General features: G+C 30.2%; 1 protein-coding gene across 1 annotated transcript in view; it reads left to right on the forward strand.

Moving 5' to 3' along the window:
• Positions 1-25,419, forward strand: part of LOC114119041 (protein lin-31-like) — a 40,576-nt gene extending 15,157 nt beyond the window's left edge. Inside the window, exon 3 of the mRNA XM_050203392.1 lies at positions 24,918-25,419. Coding sequence (XP_050059349.1) covers positions 24,918-24,976 — 59 coding nt within the window. The 3' untranslated portion in view covers positions 24,977-25,419. The remainder of the gene's footprint in view (positions 1-24,917) is intronic.
• The last annotated feature ends 569 nt before the right edge of the window (positions 25,420-25,988 follow it).

Raw genomic sequence — 25,988 nt, forward strand, 5'->3', positions numbered from 1 at the left:
CTTTTATTACAACTTACAAGTGTAATAAAACATGTATTAAGTAATTATATTGATATTTAATACAGACAATTATTGGTAATTAATTTATTACATTTTTAGAAAGGGAGGGTGGATGGTTCAACGTATTTTATATGTTATAGATCAAGTATAGCGGTAACTGTATCGAAATTATAAATTTTATCATAATACAAAATATATTAATTTTACAAAACCACTTAACAATCAATATCCAACTTTGAACTTTTTGTAGGTACTTAAAATATTAATCCAAAAAAAAAAACATTTTATGGCTTGATTGTCATAAAAAAGTGTTTTGGTGTCCAAAAGTGGTAGTCATCCCATTAATTATATAAAAACTAAATTTAATATGAATATTGAATATATAATAAAAATATAATACTATGAAGAATATTGACTTAATTGTTTTGCTTGGTTAAGATTTTTTTTTCTAATTTGATAGATGCAATTAATTAAATATTTAAATGTCTTGTCTTTATAAATTACACTGTATATAATCTGGCCGTAATACACTAATCCATCAGAGCAAAACAAGTTACTAAGTTTTAGGAAGAAAAAAAATTGATTTGCCAATTAAAAATAATATGGTTATTAATTTAAATTATTATTAACCTAACCTACATAATATTGTATTTACACTTCATAATAATATAGTGAACAAAGTTAACCATTAGATTATTGAGGTACCTTTATTTCATTTATGTGATTAATATTATCTACAACTGATAAAGGCATAAATATAGGTATACGTGAGTTTCCGTATGTCATTAAAATTAAATAATATATGATAAGCGTTTGATGGATATACCTTCGCGTAGTTTTATTGACTTAGGTCAATACTCGTTACATTATTATCGAAAATTATCGTTTTTCAAACTAGAACCAAGTTTAATAAATAATATTATAATAATTGGAAAGTTTAAAGGTTTAATGTCATTTGGAACAAAATACGCAAGAAGTTTTGAGTAAATTATTGATAACATTACTTGGTAATATTATTTTGAATACCTACAAATAATATTTTAACATGTTTAATTTCTAAAAAAAAACATCACTGATAATTTAATAATTTATATAAAATTAAATAGAAATTTAAATAGGTGAAGAAATCGTTAACACGATTAAAATAAATCATAAAATAAAATAATGTATAAGAAGATCTATTTCGATGGAAAATAATCAAGTAAACTTTTTTTAGTTAGTTAATATAAAACCGTGGTATCAATAATGTAACTATTAAAATAATCATATCAAAATAATTATGAAATATCTTTAATTTGGAAAAGTTAACGAAGGAAATTAATTATTTTGAAGGTTATTATCAATATTATATTTCATGCCTTTCGTTTATTATAATAATAATTTATAACAACGTAGGAATAGATCATATAGAACACAATAAGCACTGTGCATATTATATCAATATGGTTTTTAATTACGCAATATTAGTATATACTATATATTATACAATTTATATTTGAATTAAATTATTTACTATATTAAATAATATATATAATATATATTATTTCCTATAATATTATTCGTATGTGTGACAGCACATAGATTTTTTTATATTTACGATTTTATTTCGCTACTTAGTGTATGGACGAGTAAATAAATTTTCCATGATCTGAAAGCTTATTGTGTTCATTAAAAAGGTATTACTTTTTTTAAATGCAATATTTCAATTTGAATAATGGATTCATTCATTTAGTAATACACATATAATTTTGATCTCTAGATAATATTATAAACATACAAAAATTAATACTTATGGTTATGACTTACGATTTTAGGATTAATTGTTTCTATATATTATTATTCCTATAAGACAAAATATTTAAACGATCAAATTTTTCATATAGTTTTTGTGCAATGCGTGCAGTCGAATCTACAGAATTTCACAAATTGTTAACATTATCATTGATTATAAATATCATTATTTATAATAATTAATGTTAATTGTTATAATATAACAAATCAATTGTTTTCCTATTTCTAATATTGACGAATGGCTTAACCTCAATTAATAATGTATACGATCGTGGATTATTGCCCATATACGCCAATTGCTACAATTGCGAATTTGGAATCAATAAAATAGAAATGTATTCAATCGTTTTTCACTTATAAGTTTATACAGACATATTATTAAAACCTTAACTATGTAATTTACGTGGTATGCTATATAGTGGTTGAAGCTAAGGTGGTTTAAGTATAAGTCACAACCTGGCTGATTTACACAGTCGTGTTATACTATTATATTATATACCGCGTATTTCAAGTAGAGGTATACCAGTATTATTTTCCAAACGCCTATTAGTTATTATATGTATAGACATAAATATCATAAAATATTTTTTCTTATATACTTAAACTTAAAAGCAAACTCTACGAAAAGCAAAATAAAATCGTAGTTTTTCGCATTTTGCCGGCGTAGTAAATAACAACAATAATAATAATAATAATAAATCCGTCGTACTCATTAACTTTGCCGCCTCTTGAAGGTCTGCACTCCGGGGCCATAAAAAATAAACAAGACTGAAAAGTAAGTTTATATATTTTGCGGTCCCGTATATTTGTGCAACAGCTCTACACCTATCATCCACACACACACGCACACACGTCACACATGCACATAAATACAATAATAACAACTCGTGTGTATAGGAAAAATAATAAGAAGAAGAAGAAACCTTTTATTCTTATAACCGCAAATACGTTCACCCGACACCTGGGCCCGAGTGGCTGAGCGCAGACGAAAATTATACGACCTGACCGCTGCCGATGTGTGTCTTAAACATAATATGCTATTGTACCGACCAGGTCGGTACACACACACACAAACCGCTCGCGTTTATCTTTTTAAATTCCAATTACCCGCCCTACACACACACACATATTATATTATGTACCATATATAGTATATACTGTTGTACATACTACCACACAGAGTAATAATATTATACGCTCATATTATAATATACGTGTATAGAGGACACATATAGAGTTAGGTATAACATTTATATATTTGTTATACACGTCGTGTAATATACTTGTGTCGGGTTGTTCGCCATCCGACCGCAAAACACTTCTGTGCCCCCTCGACGGGAATATCATACCGGGTACCTATATGTTGGGCATACATGCAGCAGACGCGCGAGCTAGCACACCGCTCGCTAATAATAACGTAGTTTTATCTCTTCTATATATACAGGTAATATATAATATTATATACTTCCTTTTATGTTGTTTTTTTCACACGCCGTCCGTCAAACTCGCGGTGGTGAGACGACCAGCTCGTACACGAACAGTTCGAAATCATACCTATATATTATACGTAAATATATATACAATATTATTACGTTTACCTATAATAGATATACATGATGTATAACGTTATATGTTTTATAGATCCGATCGGGTCCCCCTCCCCGTCACACGAACGGTAGCGAACGAAGCAAACGTGTAGCGATATCGTCAATAGCAGAAATTTGAATTCCCAACATTAGGTACACCGCGAGTATATAAGCGTTACGTTTAGGTAATATAATAATATTATTATGGTTTTATGACGATCACAATTATTGATATATTTACACGCGTATTGAACAAAGTATAGCAGTAGCTTATTGATAATGATCTAAAGATTTACTAAAACATAATCTCATAAATCATAATGAGAGGGAAGTGATTCAGGATAAATTAAAAATGATCCGAGAGTCAAAGCTTTTAGAGAATTATAAAAAAAGGTGAGCAATCGATTATATTGGAGAATAAATTGTGGTCATAAATTAGCAATTTATGGGTTGAAAAAACAATGTATGTAAATAACGACCATACCTAATGCACCGATTATCAGAGGACATTTCGTATAATATACTGTATCCGGATGTCTTAATTTTTTCCAGTCTGAAAATAATTTCTATACCTATATAACATTGCTAATAAATAATAAGTAATAATCGATTAATTTTACAGTACCTACCTATATTGCCAATAACAAACATGGGTTTTATTTGTGTTGTAATCGCTATAATGATTGGCTAATATAATGTTGCTGCCAATACCTTATATTCATTCTTCTATAATTTATAGTATTGTACAGACTACCGATAAATATTGTGTCCAAATCAGTGATTGATTGCAGAATCTAGTTCTGTAATTTTTAATATACCGTAATAATTAGTCATTTCTTACAACAGTCAAGGATAAGTATAGTTGACTTTTGCAGAAGCTGCATTATTATAATAATATGTTGTACATATAAAATCTCACTTTATTTGCTTCTAATTTTCTTGAAATCGCATCAGTTGTAGATAAGCTATGAGCGATGAACATTAATCTATGTATATATTTTATTTACCTTTTATGCATAATGATTAATAAACATAAGTTGCGTGTGTTTTCCTTCGGAAAATAGTATATCTATAGGTAGACATTTTGAAATTCCCCACATGTCCTACGTTCGTCTGTCTAAAAACTACTCTACATACATTATACATAATATAACACATGTATCAGTGACGCAATATCCAATTATTGTCTTAAAACGCTTTTTAGTGATAATGTCCAAATCGTTTAATTTAAAATATTCGGATTAAAATAGAACTAATATAGCTATGTTAAATCAACTATAATATCGGAAGCATAATATAATATATGTGTACACAAATTATCGTTGTGAAAAATGAAGAGTTTCTCTCTAAATCCACTAACAATATGAAATAATCTTATTATTATGATATGAGATATCTAAAAAGATATTATCAAAATATTATAAGATAATCACCAATAACACGTGTGATGTATTATCATCGTAAGTACTAAGTGTATTATACATACATATAGGTATATAACGAGAATGTATAGCATGTAGGCACGTTGTTATTTGTTTTCACGCCAAGCGTATAATATTGTAAAGTAATGAAAAAAAATTGTCATGCTCCGGTAACTTTGGCGTAAAAACGCAGACGAATTTATGGTATAGTACGCTTTTCATATTGGGTACGATAACTTCAATATTATAGTCTCGTGCGCGTATATTATTCTAATAGCACAAATGGCTGAAAAAATAGCTGATCTTCTTGAACGGAAAAAAAAAAATCTGGAAATCATACTGTACCTACATACCTTGTTACGTATATCTGTAATGCTAATATTATTTTCATATTATTTAATATTTTATTTATAGAAAAATTAGATATAGTCACGCACAAACAACGTATAAATTGTACAACAATATTGTAAATAATATATTTTTTGTTTGTACATTACATTCTAGATATCTATAGGTAGGTCGTGGATTTTTCAATATAATTTACATTAAATTTGCAATTTAGTTGCGAATAAATAAAAACGACGGATATACATACAGGACACTGATAAGAAATATTATAAAGAAAAACATAATAAGATCGTAGGACAATGACTGATCCCACGATGTACATAATATAATATTTGAACTTACGTCACATTTTACTAACCATGGTTTTCTAATGTATTCCTGCACTTGCTTTACTACGAAGTTTACCACTTTAAACGAGACAAAACAACCTGCTATTATTGATCCATTTTTTTTTTTTAATTGCTGTAAAAATTTGTATATTTTTCTTTATTTTTTCTCTTCGTGTTGTAGGTAATATTGCTTGTTGATAAAATTTTAAAAAAAAATTGCTAAATTTATTTTACATCAAATTTACCTTTTGTATTCAAGAAAATGATCGTCAATGCTCGTTTGCCGCAATGATAAGTCCCTCGGAGAAAAATTTCCCGCACATAATACCACTTGACGACTTAACTCGTTTATTCGGTTTTTTCGACCGCAGGTCCCTCGAAGATCGTCTTAAACGGGTTTTACTGTACACATTATATAAAATATTAACAGCGAAACGGTAAAATTATTGATTACAGGTATTAGCTCTCGTCATCATTGCACTTCATCACGTCCATCATCACGCGAGTTTAAATATTATATAATATCATCACGTCTGATGTGACATATTAGACGGATTAAGGCGTGGAAACGACGGAACGAGACGACGATAGTCGCGTGCAGTTTTAGGGTTTTGAGACGCGAAAAAAATATCCACCAATAAAATCATAACACACGGGTAGTTATAATACAGTTTGTAGTGGGTACGTATAATATCGAGTGGCGGCGGCAGTGGCGGTGACGACGATGTTTATCTGCACAACTATGGGAACCACTAGGAGGACAACGTGTATATTATATTTTATATACCTACGCGTATTATACGTACCTATATTATTATTTTATTCTTATTATATATATATAATATATATATATGTATAATACGTGTCCGCATGTACCGCCGCCGCCGCCGCCGCGGTATACCCGAGCAACCCTATAATTACGGACGACACTCGAAGCCGTCAGTGTTTTCTCTTTTGTCGGCTCTCGGAGCGCACGTTGCGTGGGCGTGGCCAAACACTCCCGCGAGCCTTCCATCGTACACACACACACACACATAATATTATATTATATATATATGTTAGGTATACATATAGATATACTGACTTTATATATACACGCAAATGAACAAACACTAACACACGCACACGCGTATACACAAACAGCTTGGACATTCCACAGACACGACGACCGTAGTATAAATAGGTACGATATAATATAATAATATAATATTCCAATACACCCGTAAGCTTTTTTTACGTATATAATATTATATATTGTTTGATGTTTTACACACACGCGCGCTGCACCACCAAAGCGATGATATACACCGCCGCACGGACAAAACGGAATCGTCGTCGTCCTACGCCCTCCCCTCGGCAGCTTGCGGGGGCCGCAAATATATACAATATTATAATACGTCATATACTCGTATAAGTAGGTACCTATTATAAACACATACTGTACGCGCGCTATGTGTGTATTATAATTTCGACGAAACTACAAACACAACACACACGAGACATCGTATTGTGCATCACAGAAATGTGAATATTATATTGTACCCGATATATATGCAAGCATATCCTGCAGCGCACGACCACGGAGCAATCTCGATCATATTATATACAGTTGCGCGCGTCGGTATTTTACACAGTAAATTTTGAATTAAAATATATAATAATATGCTGTACTATACACGTATAGGCGCACGTATTAGGCGTATTTAAATTTTAAACACAATACCTATTACATATATAATATATGATATGTATTGGTATATTATGCGATCATTTATAACGTTTAATATACGAGTACAGTTTGTGCGAGTATATAATAGATGATGCGCGTCGATCGATTACCTACGATATATTATGATAGTATTATGACGCAGTTATTGCAACACGAAATCGCAATATTCAACGTCAACCCCGCAAATATATATTTCACCCTATTGAACGTTAATCATTTATACATTTCGCGAAACGGCTGTCGTTTAACTTTTGCATAATATAAATGTATATGCCACGGCGGTATTATTGTGATGACGATGCACTTTGACGCGCTGCAGTCATATTGAAATAGTTATAATAGTTGTAAGTATATAGGTTAGGTATTATATGCGTTTCTCGTATTCGTTTTAACCCGTTAAGGGTCGTCCCGAAATAATTGCGTACGTGGCAGTTAGTAGATGCAATCTTATCGTTCATTATTCAATAATTGTTTGATTTCGGTAGATATCACAAACGCATTATATTAACGCGCCATTATAATATAATTCTTTAACGGGCGAACGCGTTCGCTAAAACAGTGACGGTTTGTTTAATCGATACATTTAATACGTATAATTACACATAACTACATAACAACATCTGCAACGAGTGTACCTATATACCTATAATATAGGTTTACCTATATACGACCGGCCTACTACGCTACAGCCGTGCACATATTTTTTGTTCTCGCGTATATATCATTTTTCGTAATCGTAATTCGTAATTATTATTGTCCGTATCAGACAGATCGTTTTAATAGATAGTCGCGAGAACTGTAAAAAATAAATGCGTATGTAAACACGTAAAATAATAATAAATAAAACATAAAACAGCAGTTTCCACGTGAAAAAAAAACCCAATGTCATAAATTTCGAAAATATCGATTCGCTTAATCGTACAGATTTATAGTCGTTATTTTAATTTTGTTGTATTATATTATACACATACGCGCGTGATTTGTACGCGCGGGGCCTCGGCGCAGAAACAGTATATAATAATAATATTATAAAATGACGACGACGACGACGACGTTGGACGTCTTTAAGACGCTCGCGTATGTGTATACCTATCTCGCAAGTCCGAAATAGATTAAAGGGAAAATCGGTGATTCTTTATTATTATTATTTTTTTTTTTCGTTCTCCTCGTAAATTATTACCATAGAACGTATACATATATAATATATATATATTTTTTAATACCGAGTCTGTTCCACATTATATATATATAGGTACCTATAATACGTGTGTACATATTATATTCGAACGGCGGCAAGGCGGCGTCCTTTGCTTCACACCAAATTTGCCGGGCACACAAACAAAACGCGCTCGCGGATAGGTCCCGTACAGAACCGGTTGATTTATATTATATATTATTATTATTATTATTTATACATATAACTAAACGTCAATGTGCGTATGTGTGTACAGCTCGAAACCGGTCGTGGGCCACAGGCGCAACACCTACCTACCGTATTCCCACACACACACACGAGCTCAAATATATGTAATATCGCAGGATAAAGGGAGACCCGACGTCGCCTTTATATTATTACTGTTACGATTGTTATTAACATTTTAATGGTTATTAACGCGATACCGCGGCGGCGGCGGCGGTGGTCAGTGTGAAACGCGGTATCCAAAATATTACGTATAAATACGTATAGATTTTTTATTATTATTATGCGTCGTGTACCTAATACCTGTATAGCCGAGATGTGATGAGCGAGAAAGGGGATAAAAAAAAAAAAAACTAGTAAAATAAATATCAGTCGCGACGTGTGTGCGTGTCCAGGGTGTCCGCGCGCCGTGTGTACGCTGCTTGTGTATATATATATTATTATTATTATAATGTGTAATAATAATAATGGTAACGGCCTCGATATAAGTGTTATACATACATATTATATATATTGCGGTGCACCTATATAAGTGTACAATATAATATGCCCATCTAAGACCGACGAAATTTACGACTTTCTCGATATAGCGTTCGAGAGGTCCGAGCGGTGTTGTGTTTTAATAATAATGCGACTGTACACGGTTTACGATAATAATAATAATAATATGATAATCGTATATTATAATATATTAACGTCTGCAGTTAACGTAATATTTGTTTTGCGGTTTTCTACGCGGGGTCGACGCTTTCCCATCATTTTTCGTTCGATATAACATATTATATTAGTATTTGAAATTTATCATGTGTTCAGCACAGTCTGCTGCAGTTCACTATAATATAATATACTGGGTAAACGCGGCGCGTACTTATAACGATAAAACTTACTTGATATTGGTCCGATGGCTATGCAGTTGGCACATGTTTGTGTTCTGTTGGATTTTGCAAGTCTGGAACGATGAATATGTCACCTATGAAAACACGCATAGTATTATAATATTATTTTGGAACGGAATCGGTTTGGATTTTAAAAATATTTCATCGATACCTATACTTAACAGAATGAAATAATATTTAAAATTACAAAACCAAATGTAGATATATCGACTGTTTTTGTTACTATTAAATAGTATATAAAGTATAAAACGTATATTATACAACACTTTAAGTGCTGTTATAGTCTTTGCTAGATGTATGTAAATATCTATCTATTAAATATACATACATATAATTATTATAATATACCAACAATAATAATAATGATAATATACAATATACCTACATTATACTTGATGAATATTTTTTTTGACTACCTATATAAAAAATAAAAACAAAAAAAAATGGAACAATTTTTATTCTATTATAAATGTTAGTAATTATATAATATAATATTAGCCATTATACCTATATAATAGGGTAAAAATTAATACAATTAATAATGCTACGAGTAGGTATGTATAATGTATATTATAAAATAGTCATTAATAATAAATATTAAACGACATATTTTGTTTTTGAAATATAACACTATATACCTAATATATATTATTCTTTTGTGCCAAGTATAGTATAAAAAATTACCCAACGTATACGTTAATATTGTACAATACCGCTTTAATATTATTTATATTGTAATAATGATTATGTCATTTATATGATATGTGGTCGCCGTTGTGAGGAGGGTCTTCGCGATGAGGGTGATGATATGAATATTTTGGGTGGTCGCCGTGAACAGAAACGTAATATATTATACAATCGAGTTTTTTCATGTATACATACTAAATAATGTGATGTTTATTATGTATAATAATATAGCGATCGGAGGGACTGCAGGTCGTGTTTGGCCGCATTGATTACATAATGAACCTCATAAACACTACAGGGTGCCGTTGATTTGCGTACTTACCAAGAACAACCTGGCAACACAAAATGTTCAACGTTATAATGTTATGTACCAAAAAAAAAAAAAAAAAAAACTAAATATTATGTATTTAATATAGTACTTACACGAATTGAAGACGAGGAAATATGTTTTTGGCAATGAAATAAATTTGGGTTACTTACTTCGTTTTAGGATACATATAAATATTCAAAGTACAAAGTATGGCAGTCAATAACCGCCCAATTACGTCGCATAGATATAATACGTAGTGCTTACATTATAATATATATATTTTAATCGCTGACCAACTCGTATTTTATCTACCTATCTATCTGTTTATAGTATATTTTTCTCACTTATTTATATACAATCTTTTGTTCTTTGAGGAACATTAATTTTTATGCCATATAAACACGTATATATACCTACGTATACTCTAGGTTAATTTATTATTTAAACGTTGTGATTTTTGCGTGTAATTCGAGTGTTTACGACCTGAAAAATGCGTATAAGGTACCTACGTACGTATTATTATTGCGTATTGTTTAAAAACATTTAATCACTAAACCAACAACAGTGTATAATATTATTATGTTCACAATTTTATACCTGTATATATAAGTATATCCGTCGTCGTGTTCCGCAACGTTATATTGTTTTAATAAGTCGTATAATAATTAGGAACACGTTGAATAAATACGGTGATGAGGAGAGGGGGAGGCTTCGATTTAGACGCCGATTTGACTGTTATTATGATTAGTGCGTCACGTCAAATCGATCGGCTCGTACATTATGTATACCTATGACAGTATTAATCATTACCTATTGACTTATACGAAAACGTAGATTGTTTGCCTATACTGCCTAGGCGTGAGTATGTGTGTCTGCAGTCAACAGGGTGTATAATATACCTACTCTCGATTACGTTGGACCGTATAACGATGCTGTCCTATTACTCTTACTTACGTGTGATATAATTATAGTCGATTGATTGTGTTTCGCGCGTCGAATTGAACGTCGAAAGTCCTCGGCAAAACTTGTTCGATTTACTGCAGACTAAAGCTAAATAATCGTTACAGAAAAAAAAACTATCGACATTAATATATGAAATAAAAAATACGATCGTACAAATATTGAACGGGTTAAACGTCCATATTGTTGTTATAATATAATACGTGTGTGTTTATTGTAATAGCTGGTGAGATGGTCGAATGTTATACTGCTGCTGCTGCCGCGGCGCGGTAGACTATATTATATACGTGTAGGTTCATATTTTAGTCCCGAGTTACTCGCGTTGCGGGACAAGTTAATGACGCCTCGGGGCATATACATAGATTTTATTATTATTATCATCATCATTATTATTATTTTTATTTATTTATTATTTTACAGCCGTACGCGCACGTAAACGTGTAGGCGATTAAAATGCAAGAACGCCCGGTTTTTTACTATATTTATTTATTTTTTAATTTTGTTATTTTTTTTTTTTCACGTCGTCCGTTTCTTTCTATATAAACAAGTTATAATCAACGCGGCGGCTCGACGTAAAAAGAAAACCAAACAACAGTAATTTAAAAAAATATATAGTTACTCCGCTGCGCCGACGGGGTTTGCGCGCACGTCCCGGTGCCGATGTTACGGATATATGTAGGTATATATACCTAATAATACTTTATATTGTAATGCGGTCACAGCAACACGGTCACTTATCGCGGTATATTATAATATTATTATACCTATAAACGGAACGTCAGAAAAGCCCTTACACCGCGAACCTTTCGACACAGCGTGTCCCAATAATTACAAGAAAAACTATTAAGTATTTGTGTACACACCACTCGTTTGTAAAAAAGTACTTCAAGTACTCGTGTAAATACGGCTGAATTATAGCAATGACTAGCGTTTGTATTATATTATATACTAACCCAAGGCGACATAATATACATTATATACATCCTGATTTAATTATATAATATAATCAATTATGGTTAAATGATTTTGTCATGGTGAGGTCGATTTTTCATCATGTACTTCAATCATTAAAAACACAAATAAAAATGTTAATTAATGGATAAAAATTGTGTACCTGAATTAGTAAATCTGCAGTATTCTTTTTGTCCAGTTCGTCTCATATAGATAGGTAGATGGGTAATTCACTTGGAGCTAATTATTTATAAGCCCAAAATGATGAACGGCGTCATATTTTAGCCAAGCTGTCAAGACCACTCTAGAACAACATATTAAAAACTCAATTTTACAACACTTAACAATTTTACATTTTTAATTGAACGAAAGAAGAAATTAAATAGTTTTACTTTGTGTATGTAAACGATATTATATGTTTGAACTTTGAATTTAATAACCATTTCGTTGAAGAATGCCAACTTTTTCTTTTAGAGAATACATTTTAAAACTGCAGTATTTACCTTCGCCAGAGGTTATAGTTTTTTACGTCTGAAAAAAAAAACGATAATTATTCTATTTAGCCATCAATGATTTTATATATTTTTTTTTTTGGTATTACTTGCCATGTATATTCGGGCAGAAAAGTATGAGCAGGCAGGTACTTCACAAAATCGTGTTGAAATAGGATACTGCAGCCGCCATCGTTTTCGCCATTTTATAATACGCTGCAACAGGCGGCGTACCTGAACAATATTTTATTTTATTTCGTTGGGGTGATGCAGAAGTGCAGCAGTATTACGTTGTAACACGTATAGCGGTGCATTGTGTACGTGTAAATGCGCTACCGGACCTATATGGGCAGTGTGTGTGTGTGTGTGTGTGTGTGTGTAAACACCTGGTTATACCGATTGTTATTGTCGAATTACATACGCGTTATCCTACACAATATTATACACTTACATGATATGTGTATTTATGACGACGAGTCGACGCACCGCGAGTCGAGACTCGTCGGCGACGGCCATGGCGATGCGGGGGCGGGGGAGCCGAAGAAAAAACCCGTCAGTTCCATCGCCTCGCGTACGTACATATTACATCGCATCGGTCGGTGGAATGCTGGGCGGGGGGGTACACGGACTCGCATCACGTCCGCCGCGTCGGCTCGCGCACCCTAATTACTGGGCACCGGCTAATTGCCCCACACCTGGACCCGCGTACCCGCTCGTATATTATAATGCGTACGCGTTACACGTATGATATATTATATATAGGTAGGTAGACGGTCGGTCGGTCGGTAGGTAGGTAGGTAAGTATATATACGGAGGATAATACGACTACGACGACTATCAGCTCTGGCCCGAGCCGCAACACTCGTAAAATCGTGTAACTACGCTCAGGTAAACCTATATATAATATGTTATACACACAAAGTATCGGACTTGCAGAGCGGCCTCTCGCGCACAATCCGCTGCACATGATCTTATTTATATATACGAATGTGTATACTACACGTGTAAGTATAGCCGCGCGCGTGTGTATATTGTTCGGTCTACCGCTTGTGTGTTTGTCGAACGCTAATGCGGTTCGTCGACGCGCAACGAAAAAGAAAAAAATATACATTACAAGACAAAACGCGCGCTGTTCGCGCACACAATCGAGAACGTAAGTGTAATGTACAGTCGAGTCTCCATAACTCGATTTGTAACTCGAAAAATTCACGAGTCGAATTAATTTTCAGCTCCCTCGAATTTCGAGTTATCGAGACTCGACTGGTATATGTACGAGTTGTAAGTCATGACATTACTGCTGCGAGTACAAAAACGCGATGTCGTGATTGTCGTTATATTATGTTAGTGTTTACGAGAGACGAAGAAAAATTAATGTGATATTATATTCGAGCGACGGCAACCGATGTGTATAATACGTGTAGGTACCTATATAATAACGTGCACTGCAGTGCACTTATTAACGTCGCCTAAATGCGTGTGATGCATAGTTGCAGTGCATATAAAATAAACGTACACAACGTAAAGTCGCCATGATAATGATGATTACGACGATGTCTGCGCTGTCTCGAGGTATATCGGTATAATATGTGATGGTAACCACCGCGGTGGAACTTTTAGCGCGTACCCATACAATGTTTTATACTGCGCACACAAATTTCTCCGGAGTCTGCACAATAAAATATGTTATTTATGAATAACTTCGCTGTATAATTTTAATTAAATTTCACGCATTTATATAGAGTACACGCATCCCGCTCGGTAATCTTTTCCACGCGGTACGTTTCGAAATATTCGGTTCAAACTCGAGCCCAAAGTGGTACTGCAGAGGGAGGCGGTAATGGATGGGAAACGGAGACCGGGCGAGATGAGACGTTGTAATCACGCTTCAGACGGCGGCTGTTAACCTAATTGTATTTTATGTTTTGTAGGTAATTATTGTTGTTTTTACGTGTGTAATTTTATGGTCTCGTAAATATTATTAAATCTGTTTGATTAAAAACCGTATTATCATAGCCCATAGGTACTTAATAATATATATTCCTATAATTTAAGCTGTATCGGTATAAACTCATTACACACAATCCTACTATACACATATATAAATTACTATTTACAAGCATATTATAGCTGTAAAATCATAATGCTGTTAGAACGTTTATTGTTTTTCGTTTCGTCAGATTCAAAAACGTAGGTATATATATGTAAATATAGTCACAATAATATAATATTAAAATTCACTATAATACCTACATAAATATAACATATATATACCAAAACATATAGTTTGATTTATTAAAAATACCGCATTATGATAAATATATTCAGCTCTATACCTAATATAGTTAATTTTTTGAAACATGTAATAATGATGGACAATTAACCTTTATACACAACAGTGTTCAGATCGAATAAAGTTTCACAATGTTGCAGTGATATATACATATCTATTTCATGAATAATTGAGAGAACTTATTATGCGATGTGCTCACTGTCGAATTAAAATTGATTATAACATGGTTACGCCGTATTGACGTAAACGCATACAAAGTGCAATGATTTGAATGACTTATTTTACTGTATAGTATTCCATATATAAACGTTTGTACTCACCTGTACGTCTTGTGATGATATTATAATATGAAATATATAATATATTGTTCTGTTGTACATCTTGCGTGTAATACGTGTTCGTTGATGAGTAATCGACGGACCGTTTAAAATAGAATTATTTAAACAAACAGACAACGGCACAATGACGGGCTTCGTATACATGATGTAGGTAGGTACCTACTCTATTTGGCACCACGTTTGTTGTCCAGATTAGTCAACAACGTACCTAATTGTGTTGAAGGCGCACCGCGTTCGGTACCTAAATAAAACATAGTTAAGTATTTGATTAATGTTCTTGTGTACATTGTGTGTCTTGCTATACTTATTCAACTGCTTTGTATACCTACATAATGTTTACATAATATACTTACATAGACGCATTATTGTGCACTTATACTATAAACGTGAGTTGTGATGAATTGGTAGAGTCATATAGCCATCTAGTCATCTAGTCATATGTCATAAAAATCAACAAGTTATTATAAATAATATGCCATTATTACTGGCAAGCTATAGCAAGCTTTATTAAACGTTTAATAAATTATTGATTTTCACCATAGTGGATTATAAAATTAATATTGTATTAAATAATGTAATAAGTAATAACTAATAAGTAATAAAACGCATATTAAATACGCATCATTTTAGTCCGTTACAAAAAACGTTATATAATAAATAATAATATATTTCCTCGGTAGAAAAACATTATGTGTGGACAATGGACATAAAACAGCCTTAGACGTGATCTGAATTCTGAATAATAATAAGTGGGAGGATCAAAAAAACCCAAGGGTTTATAACTTCTGATATACGATTATTCGAAATTGGTTTTGATAAACGGTCTATTGTACATAGGTAATATTATATTATTATTATAAAGTGATTAGATATAAACAGTGGAACGATGTAGTGCTGCAATGTAATTACATTGGAATATAATATTATCGTGCATCTTTAATATGAAAATTTAACAATACAATTTCCATTTAAATAATACGTATATACCTGTCTAAATCTAAATAACTTCCAAATATACCCTAAATAATACACTGAAACTGTACATAAACTAATAAAGTGACAAAATTGTAGATAAATTAATTTAAAAAAAAATTATCTTTTTTTATGTATTACTCTTAGAATTAAAGTTGACGTATTTAAACATTAAAAATTATACCTATCGTTTTTCTGTTCATTTTGGTTTAATATCTACCTAAAGCCTACCTGAAAAAGTTAAAAAAAAAAACAAAAATATTTAGTTTAGTATTAGATATAAATATACTATATACTATTTTTTAACGCTCTATTTTTACCGATTTACTGGAATTAATTGTTTTCGACTCTGCTTGACTTGTTCATCACTCGTTTTTTACATCATTTAACCTACAGAGATATTTCGAAAAAAATTCAATACAATTTTACTTTAATACATTTATTTTTTAAATTTAAAGTGGTTTTGAAAATATTATTCCCAACATATTTCAAAAACCTTTTTTCCAATGGAATCGCTACATGAAGATGGACTAGGACTATATACGTACACGACTTTAATTGCAGATGCATTGTACAGAATTTGAAAGTTCATAATTTTTACAAGGCATCTACATACCTATTTGTTGAAAACTAGGTACAATTGTTTAAAGTATCAATTATTTAATGGAAAAATTGGTTCAGGTTCATTTATTTATCTACTTCTATTAAATAATAAATTAGTTCAGCCAGCCTGCCACTGCAGATTGTGATTAAGTGACTATAATTGTATACTACCATGGCCCACAGACCAATCTAACGACTCGAAAAGATTTTGTAGCAGCAACCTTCTGTTGAATGTATCCGTAGTGCGAACGCCTATGGGACCGTTTATACATTACAATAATAGGTAGACAAAAAATCTTAGGTACTGGTTTTTATAAAAGCATACATAATAAATATTGTCTTTTAAATATTTGAGAGTATTTTATCTTGTTATCCATGTACATTGGACCTATTATGTAATGATAATAAATTTTCTTAATTCCCCACAACTTGAAAATAAATCAAATCGCATTAATATATTATTTTAAAACGTATTGATTAAAAATTGGTTAATACATATATAAATACATGTCAGTGATACGATTTTCAAAGGCGACCGAACGCTTCAACACATTTGTTGGTGGCCCTCAAGGGCCACTGTAGCCACGAGGGTCGAGAATCGTTTAGTTCTAATATAATATGAAACTAATGAAACTATTATAGCTTATATTATATAGTTTTATTTATTCGACGACCAGCTTGGCAGCTTCTATGAAACAAATTATAATTCTAAGCAGACAAATGCGCCTACCTATAATATTTAATATAATAAATAATAATATACACATAATATATGTGTGTATACTTGAATTAGGATTGTATAGGTGCAAGTGTGCAATGCAAATGATCTATATTATAATATAACTGCATACAGACGCCATCAGCTATATACTAATAGGTACCTACTATACACAATATTATTATATTTGTATGTTCTTAATCATGTGATGTTTTCATTGAATAGATATTTTGTAAGATGGTTAAATATAATAATAATGTTGAATGTAATGAGCAAATGTATCAATTATCGAAAATAAAACTAAAAATCAATGTTTTTTTAGAACAATCGACACGTAAATTTTAACAATTATTATCTAGATAAGTTTATAAAATAAGAATATAGATACCTTTCTCTTCAAAAAATTCAGCTGGTATTTGTTCTATTATTTTCATTATGCATTTAGGTATGCATAATTGCAGTCAGTTCACTTTTATTCACAAATTTCAAGAGTGTGCGCCTATAAATAGTTATATGTTCAATATACAATTTTTCTTATTAAAGTTAAAACCTGTAGTAGTACAGGGATGCAAATTATGTTATTTTATATTTAAATGTTCAACACTTTAACAGTAAATCATATATTTTATAATATATTATATAGTTGTATTTCTCATAAGATGTATTATTGCAGTACCTATATCTTATTAATAAGTAATTATAGTTATATATTATACACTGTGCTTAATTATACGAACTACACTGTAAAAAATATATTTTATTGAAATTTGAATATTACCTATTAGTTGCAAGTGGTAACCAATAATTAACTCACTTATTTAAATTTTATTTGTATAATGTATAATATACTATACAATTACAAAAATAAGTAGTCGCGCATAAACAACGTCTTTGAAAGATATAATGCACAAATCTGTAATAAAATGATTGTAAAATTAAATATTCAATTCGTAAAATGAGTTTCTGATAAAAAAAAATTTAAAAAATTGTCATAAATCGATCGTTACAATGATAACATGGCAATTATGTTTGTGTATTATAATATTATTTAAATTGCACCTTTGTAGTTTGAGTTTTTTTCAAGTGGACCTACCTACACTTATGGTTTTTAATAATCGTATTACTGTATTTATGTTTTTTCTGAAAAATTTAATTGACGTTGATATTCTGCATATGCAAATGTATACATCGACGCTCATTTTATTAGTTATACAGTATAAATGTGTTTAACGATAATCATGTATGTAATAATTATTATAAATTTATAAATTAGTTATTCATGTATAATATGTATTATATTGTGTTACTTGCCATTTGCCAAGCACATTTTATATTGCTACCATGTTATATTTACTTAACATCAGGTAATAAAATAAAAATTTATTTTTAAAAATTATGAATAAAATTAACATATACGATGTATTTGCGTTTTTTACTTATAATATCAACTATTATTTCGTTCTGAATTTTTGATCACACTATACTTATTAGTTGTTATTACATTATTTTATACCTACTCAAAATTATTATAATATAAAAACAATAAAATTAAATTTGTATACTTGTATTTTATGTCTATGCGTATGTGGTAGTTACATTTCAATAATCAATAATTCATATTACATATTAATATATTAAAAGTAACTATGAAATACGCCTTGAATTTAATTAAATAAATAGTTATATATATATATAATACGGCCAATATCTATCTACATAATACCTATATGTACAATGTTTAAAAAAAGCAATTAATGTACAATTCTGTAAATTATTACGAAAAAATATCAAAAAAATAGATGTTTTTACTTTTGGCAAATTTTCAAAAAATGTTTCTATTACTGTACCTATAGCGTATGTATATATATACGAAATTAATATTAAATATTTATTCAACGTACCTACATGTGTTATGAAATTAACATTTAAATGTGTCGCATTTACCTGTAGGTATAGTAAAAAATATTTTTTTTTAATCCTATAAACCGTACCTATATAATATACTTAAAACTACACACTTGTGTGAAAACGACTTTATTAAATTAAAATAACCATCACACATAGGTATTTCGATATTTTCTTGTTACAAAAATATTATTCTAAATTAAAGTATGTAAAGTCAATAAAATAAAAAATTGGAACTATTTTCTTATTTATTTAGTATTCACTTATCTTCCTATTAAAAATAACGAGTTATTACATTAAAACTATATGTTCTGAAACTATCGACTTCCCTTCGGTTGATTACATAGGTGTACAGTATACCTATATTATAATCTCAATATAGGTACAATATATAATGCATCGAAAGAAGGTTAGGTATAACATTATATAGAATAACAGCTACCTCATTAGCGTACCCATAAATCATTTTATTAAAGTTATCATTAAGCTTAAACTTCCATTGCTGACATTTCGAACCATTAACGATCAATAAAATAAATACTGTAATTACTAATAATTATTATTACACACGATAATTATAATGGTACGAATCTCACTAATGAATAATGTCCTAAACAGGTACCCCGAACGGATGTTATTAAAATATATTGTGGAAAAAATATTTACCTATAATCGAATATTTACGTTATTAATTACTACAAGTAATACGCATAGTATAATTATGATTCTATATTGGTAGGTATTTACATGTAATAATGCTATGTGTGATATGTTTTTTCTAAGACGTGTAATTTGTTTATTATTTAGTTTATTTATTATTACACAATGGGCACCTACCTACATACGAATATACCGTAATTACAATAATATAGACCATCGCGCCACGTGGAGGGTCCCTGGAATATTTAAATATCCTGCAACGGATTAACCAATGAAAATTAATTTTTAACACGCAATTAAGTCGTTAACGTTTTGTTTTTATGATTTATTTATATAAATATTTAATATTATTTTATCAAGACGACGATTAATGCGAATATAGTTATTTCTTTTTATGGGTGTATACACTTTAAGCATAAAATATACTTACATAATATTATATAGGTAGAAAATAATATTATGTTGATACAACGAATTAAAATACTCATGTTTAAATTACCAATACATTTTATTATATAGGTAGTACATATTTTTATAATATTGTAAATTATACGAAACTTTCGTTGTGATTGTCGCTATCAGTGTTCTACATTAACACGTGATGACGTGGCATGTACAATGATGTTCTCGAGTAAATTATAAGCTATTTGGGTTCAATGAGCATAATATTATAAAGTTTATCCACTAAGAAGTGTATAACTGGACACGTAATATTTTTCTCGAATTTTTTTTATTATAATATGAACTACAGACAGTTGATTTTTGGGAGTATTTATCTGTATAAATATGTGGTATTCGATAATACAGGGACAAAGTGTTTTTGTTATGAATGTAGAATTATGTATCATCATTCTTTTTTAATTATGTATGTCACGATTCAGATAGTATATTATTTATAGGTACGTCGTTTTAAAGGAGATAGGTACCTCATTTAAACGTACATTATAGGTAGGTACTTAAAAAACTTGTGTAATACTTTCTTGGATTTCCTTTGCTACGAGTCATCCGATTTTATGGTATTTATCATAAAATCGTGATGAATACCGGTACGTTAAATATATAATAGTATTATATTACAGAACAGAGGATATTGTATCCGCGTAAAGGTTTATAATACCAAAAATATTCGTGTATTGCTGTGTGTAGGTATATAACACCGAGCTACGATTACGTTTGAAAATATAACATCATACCCGAGACGTCCGAATGGTCAGAGCTAAGAAAATAAAAAATATGACGAGTGTTGCGATTATACCGTATACACGCTGCGCGGTTATGAAATCGTGTTTGTTTTCTAATTGTTAGTCATTTTGTTTTATATCAATTATTCGTGTATACCTAAATAGTATGCATCAGATGTGCTCACTACACCGTATTTGAAGATTTACGCTTGCGGACGAGCAGGTACATATATATTATTATGCAGTTTTCGGCGCGAAGTCGTTGTTACACGCAGACCGACTTACGGGCATCACACGAGAGCCATATAATATGTATAACGCGCTGCTATAGTCCTGTACCCATATAAAATATAACGTTATACGTATGTAATATGCCTACGAGACGAGTATGTGTGTCTATATATTATTGTACCATTAAATGGAATGCCGTAGCGTCAAGCTGTCTGCTCTGTTCGGGGCACTGTGTTGCGTATATATGTATATGTACGTCCCATATATAATATATATAATGTTACTATATTTATAGGTACCTATACGCGTCTGCGTGTGCGTGCGAGGGCAATGCACACACGTCGCGTCCTCAGAGAACGCGGTGAAATAATAATAATAATAAATAAATAACCCGATGGAATATTATTATTGTTGTACGCCCAAAGTAAATTACGACCACCACGTGTGTATGTGTGTGTGTTGTACTTATATATATATAAACGTTTGGCCATTACCGCGACGACACAAGACGTGTTATAGTTATATATTTTATACATACTCATATAATAATAATAATAATAATAATAATATGTATAACGTAGGTATATTGTTATTGCTTTAGATCGTATACTTCGTGATGTGTGTATATAGACATATATATGTATATAAGGTAGTGCCGAACGACCGACTCGCGACGTACCTAAACGAACACCACAATATTATTGTGTTCGTCTACGACGACACCGCGAGAATTCGTGAATTATCAAGTTTTATTATGCTTTATAAATTGACTTTTTTAGGGGGGAGGGCTTTAGAATATTTCGTTTTTTTTTTTTAAAAAAAAAGTCCTACCTATATAATATATTATTATATGTTTATCTAACTTTTAAAGTGTAACGATTATTTCGTATTCGTGTGACTTCTATTCAGGAAAAACTATAAGATTATGTATATATAATAACTAAAAAAAATATTGAAAAATCGATAAATTACCATTTAAAGTGCCAACTTGAATCGATCCATTTGAGAAACGCTATAATGATTGAAACTCACGGAGCAAACCTTTAACGCGAAAAATATTTTACTCTAATAATGCAATTTAAATCTACTTTAGACAATTATTAACTAAAAACATTTCTAAAAAATCAAAAAAAAATCTTGGTTAGATAAAAATTCAAAACTGTACTTACAACAACCATTTTTTCATTCGCTATTTTTAATATTCTGAGAAAATACGCATGCTTTAATATTCGGTGCTAAATAACCTAAAAAAAAAGAAACCGAAATCTAATTACATTAGTGTTATCGTCGACATAATATTCAATTGAAACAAGTTTAGTATACATTTTTAGAAATTTAGGTACCTACATACAAATAATATATCTATACGTTGTACATAATAAAATCACATTATTCTATTCATATTCCATATGCGTGTATTAAATATTATAATATCAAACTTAAACTTCATATTAACAATAGTTATTAAAAGTTCATATTATTATAGGCATATTTTATTGAGCGCTTCAACTGTATAATACGTACCTATATTATGTTATGTTAGAATGCGTGCGTCGCCTGTATAATATTTTTATCATATTCACAGAAAAAATTTAGTTCGGATCGGAAAAAAATATTGTGTAAAATCGATTTCATATCCGAGGTTAATGGCGTTAATACTGCAATCTGGGATTGCTTAATTGACTCCTGTATGGACTCAGTGATAAATTAATATTTTCGGATATTAACACAATCCGGTTATCCGTATGGGTGACCTCGCCGCGTACCTACCGTGCCGGTGGATCTATATAAGCTGTATATATTGTGTGTACCTACGTCGAGCGGTGTTTCAAGGGTATAAAAAATAATAGAGAAAAAAAACTATAATCTAAATATTAGTTATACGCGTCAATATTATACGTGGTATTATATATTATATTAGTCGACGTGCATTCGTGTACGAGACACATCTTCTGACCTCTATACACACACGCTAATCGCCATATAAAACGGCTTATTATTAGTTTACAGCAACGTTTATTATTATTAGGTATTATTATTTTTTTTTTTCACCCGTCGATTCGGTTTTTCTATAAGTATTTATTTATTTTTTATTTTTTGAACGTTGTTATCCGCTTTCTTGTGTATAATAAAGTTGAAATTCCTATGCATTTTATATATACCAGGTATATTATATTATATATACGTACACCGTCCTATTATATTATATTATCATCATCATGTTAGTGTGTATAAAAACCAAATTTATAAAAAAAATCGTTTCGTGGTAGCTCCTTATTTTATTCCTAATGAATATGTTATAACATTTTATTAACAATAAAATATATCGTTATAGAAAAGCATTCTATAATTTAAAACATCATATTACCTACACGGTGTTGAGAGAGGGTATCGATAAACGGCAATAGAAAACATAATTTGTTTTTCTCTAAAAACCAATACCCGGAAATTGTGTAATACGTAAATTAATTAACTCATTCGTATTTATAAATAATATTACAATACATCGAAAGAAAAATAAAAGTATTATCAAATTTTAAAACCAATGCACAAATTTCAGTATTATAAGTAATTCAATTACAATTTATGATTGTTTTATCATATTAAATATTAACCTTGTTTTGCATCATTATTAATTGATATAGGTATATTTAAAATCATGAAAATGATTTTAATAATTTAATTAAAAATAATATTGTACATTGTAATAAATAATATAATATAATTAACGCTTTGTTAAACTTATATTATACAATATTTAATTGATAATATAGTCTTCATTATACTGTATTTTTAAAATAATAATACCTATAATAATTACACAGTGTTATTAAAAAATATAGATAGGCACATAAAAAGCTGCTTATTTTCATTATTATTTTAGAAATCTTTAATTTATAATTTGGTTTGGTCTTAAAACAATAATAATTATTGACAATTAAACAGAGATTGATTTTTCAATAATAACCCCAATACCTCTGGGATGATCCGTTTAAAGGAAGATAATATAAAATAATGTCCCTTGATCAATTTATTTATTTTAAACGCAGACTAATCTATAATAGGAAACTTATTGATTGATTTTTTTTTTAAATTTCAGGTTTGGAAACAATGGTTGGACCACTGAACTTTGCGAAGAGGAGACGAGACGAAGCATGAAACTTATTTTTCTCGATGTCAAACCGTTTCGTATAGACTTTTAAATGGTATATTATATTATGTACATATATACGTACTGTTGTAATTTTATTATAGCGTTTGAATATTAAAACGAATATGTAATATTATATTGTATAAGGCAAATTTTAGACGAACACCTTTTATTATAATCTGTGTTTATATAGAAAACAATAACAATGTCATAGCTTTAATAAAACATTTTTATGTATAACTATATGTATATTATATATAGTGTCTAGTGTCTACCTATTTACTGTATGTCTGTAAATTATATTATTGTGTTTTATAAATTAATGTTGTCAGTAGCGCGTTTTGATGATGATGTAGATAGCCCTGTCAGTTGTTATTATGTTTAAAAAAAAACTATTTAAGAGATATTCAAATATAATAATAATAATAACACATAATATTTTTGCTTCTATTATATAAATAAAATAAAATACAAAAATATACGAAAAGTGTACTATTATTTTTAAGCAAATACCTATAACTACAACAGTTGAAGAGTTCTATAATACGTGTACAGTAGGTATACATTATTGTACCTATATGGATTTTGTAAGTATAATTTCGTGGTTTTCAAACATCATTACGTTTATACCTAAAATTGATTTGTCGGCCGTAAAATGTAATGCATTAACGTGAATTATTATAACCCCACGAAGAAAATTAATAATTGTTTCAACTTGAGACTTTTATAAAAATAATAATACACGGTGTTGGATTAATAACAGAGTATCGGAATCGCTTGCGCTGTTGAGAAGGGTGAGAAATCGTGCGGCCACGGTTAATTCGTTGAAAACATATTATTGTTAAAAAAAAAAAAAAAATATATTACATAATATTATAGAGGTACTCCGCCTAATATATTTATAATAGCTGGTGCCTATATATAACGGCAAAACTTCTTTTTAATTTCGTTCGCTGCTTTCACGCGAATATAATAAATAATGCGTACGGACTCGAACGTAATATTATAATATACGCATAT

The sequence above is a fragment of the Aphis gossypii genome, chromosome 3 (genome assembly GCF_020184175.1).
Source record: "Aphis gossypii isolate Hap1 chromosome 3, ASM2018417v2, whole genome shotgun sequence".
In the NCBI taxonomy this organism is placed as follows: domain Eukaryota; kingdom Metazoa; phylum Arthropoda; class Insecta; order Hemiptera; family Aphididae; genus Aphis; species Aphis gossypii.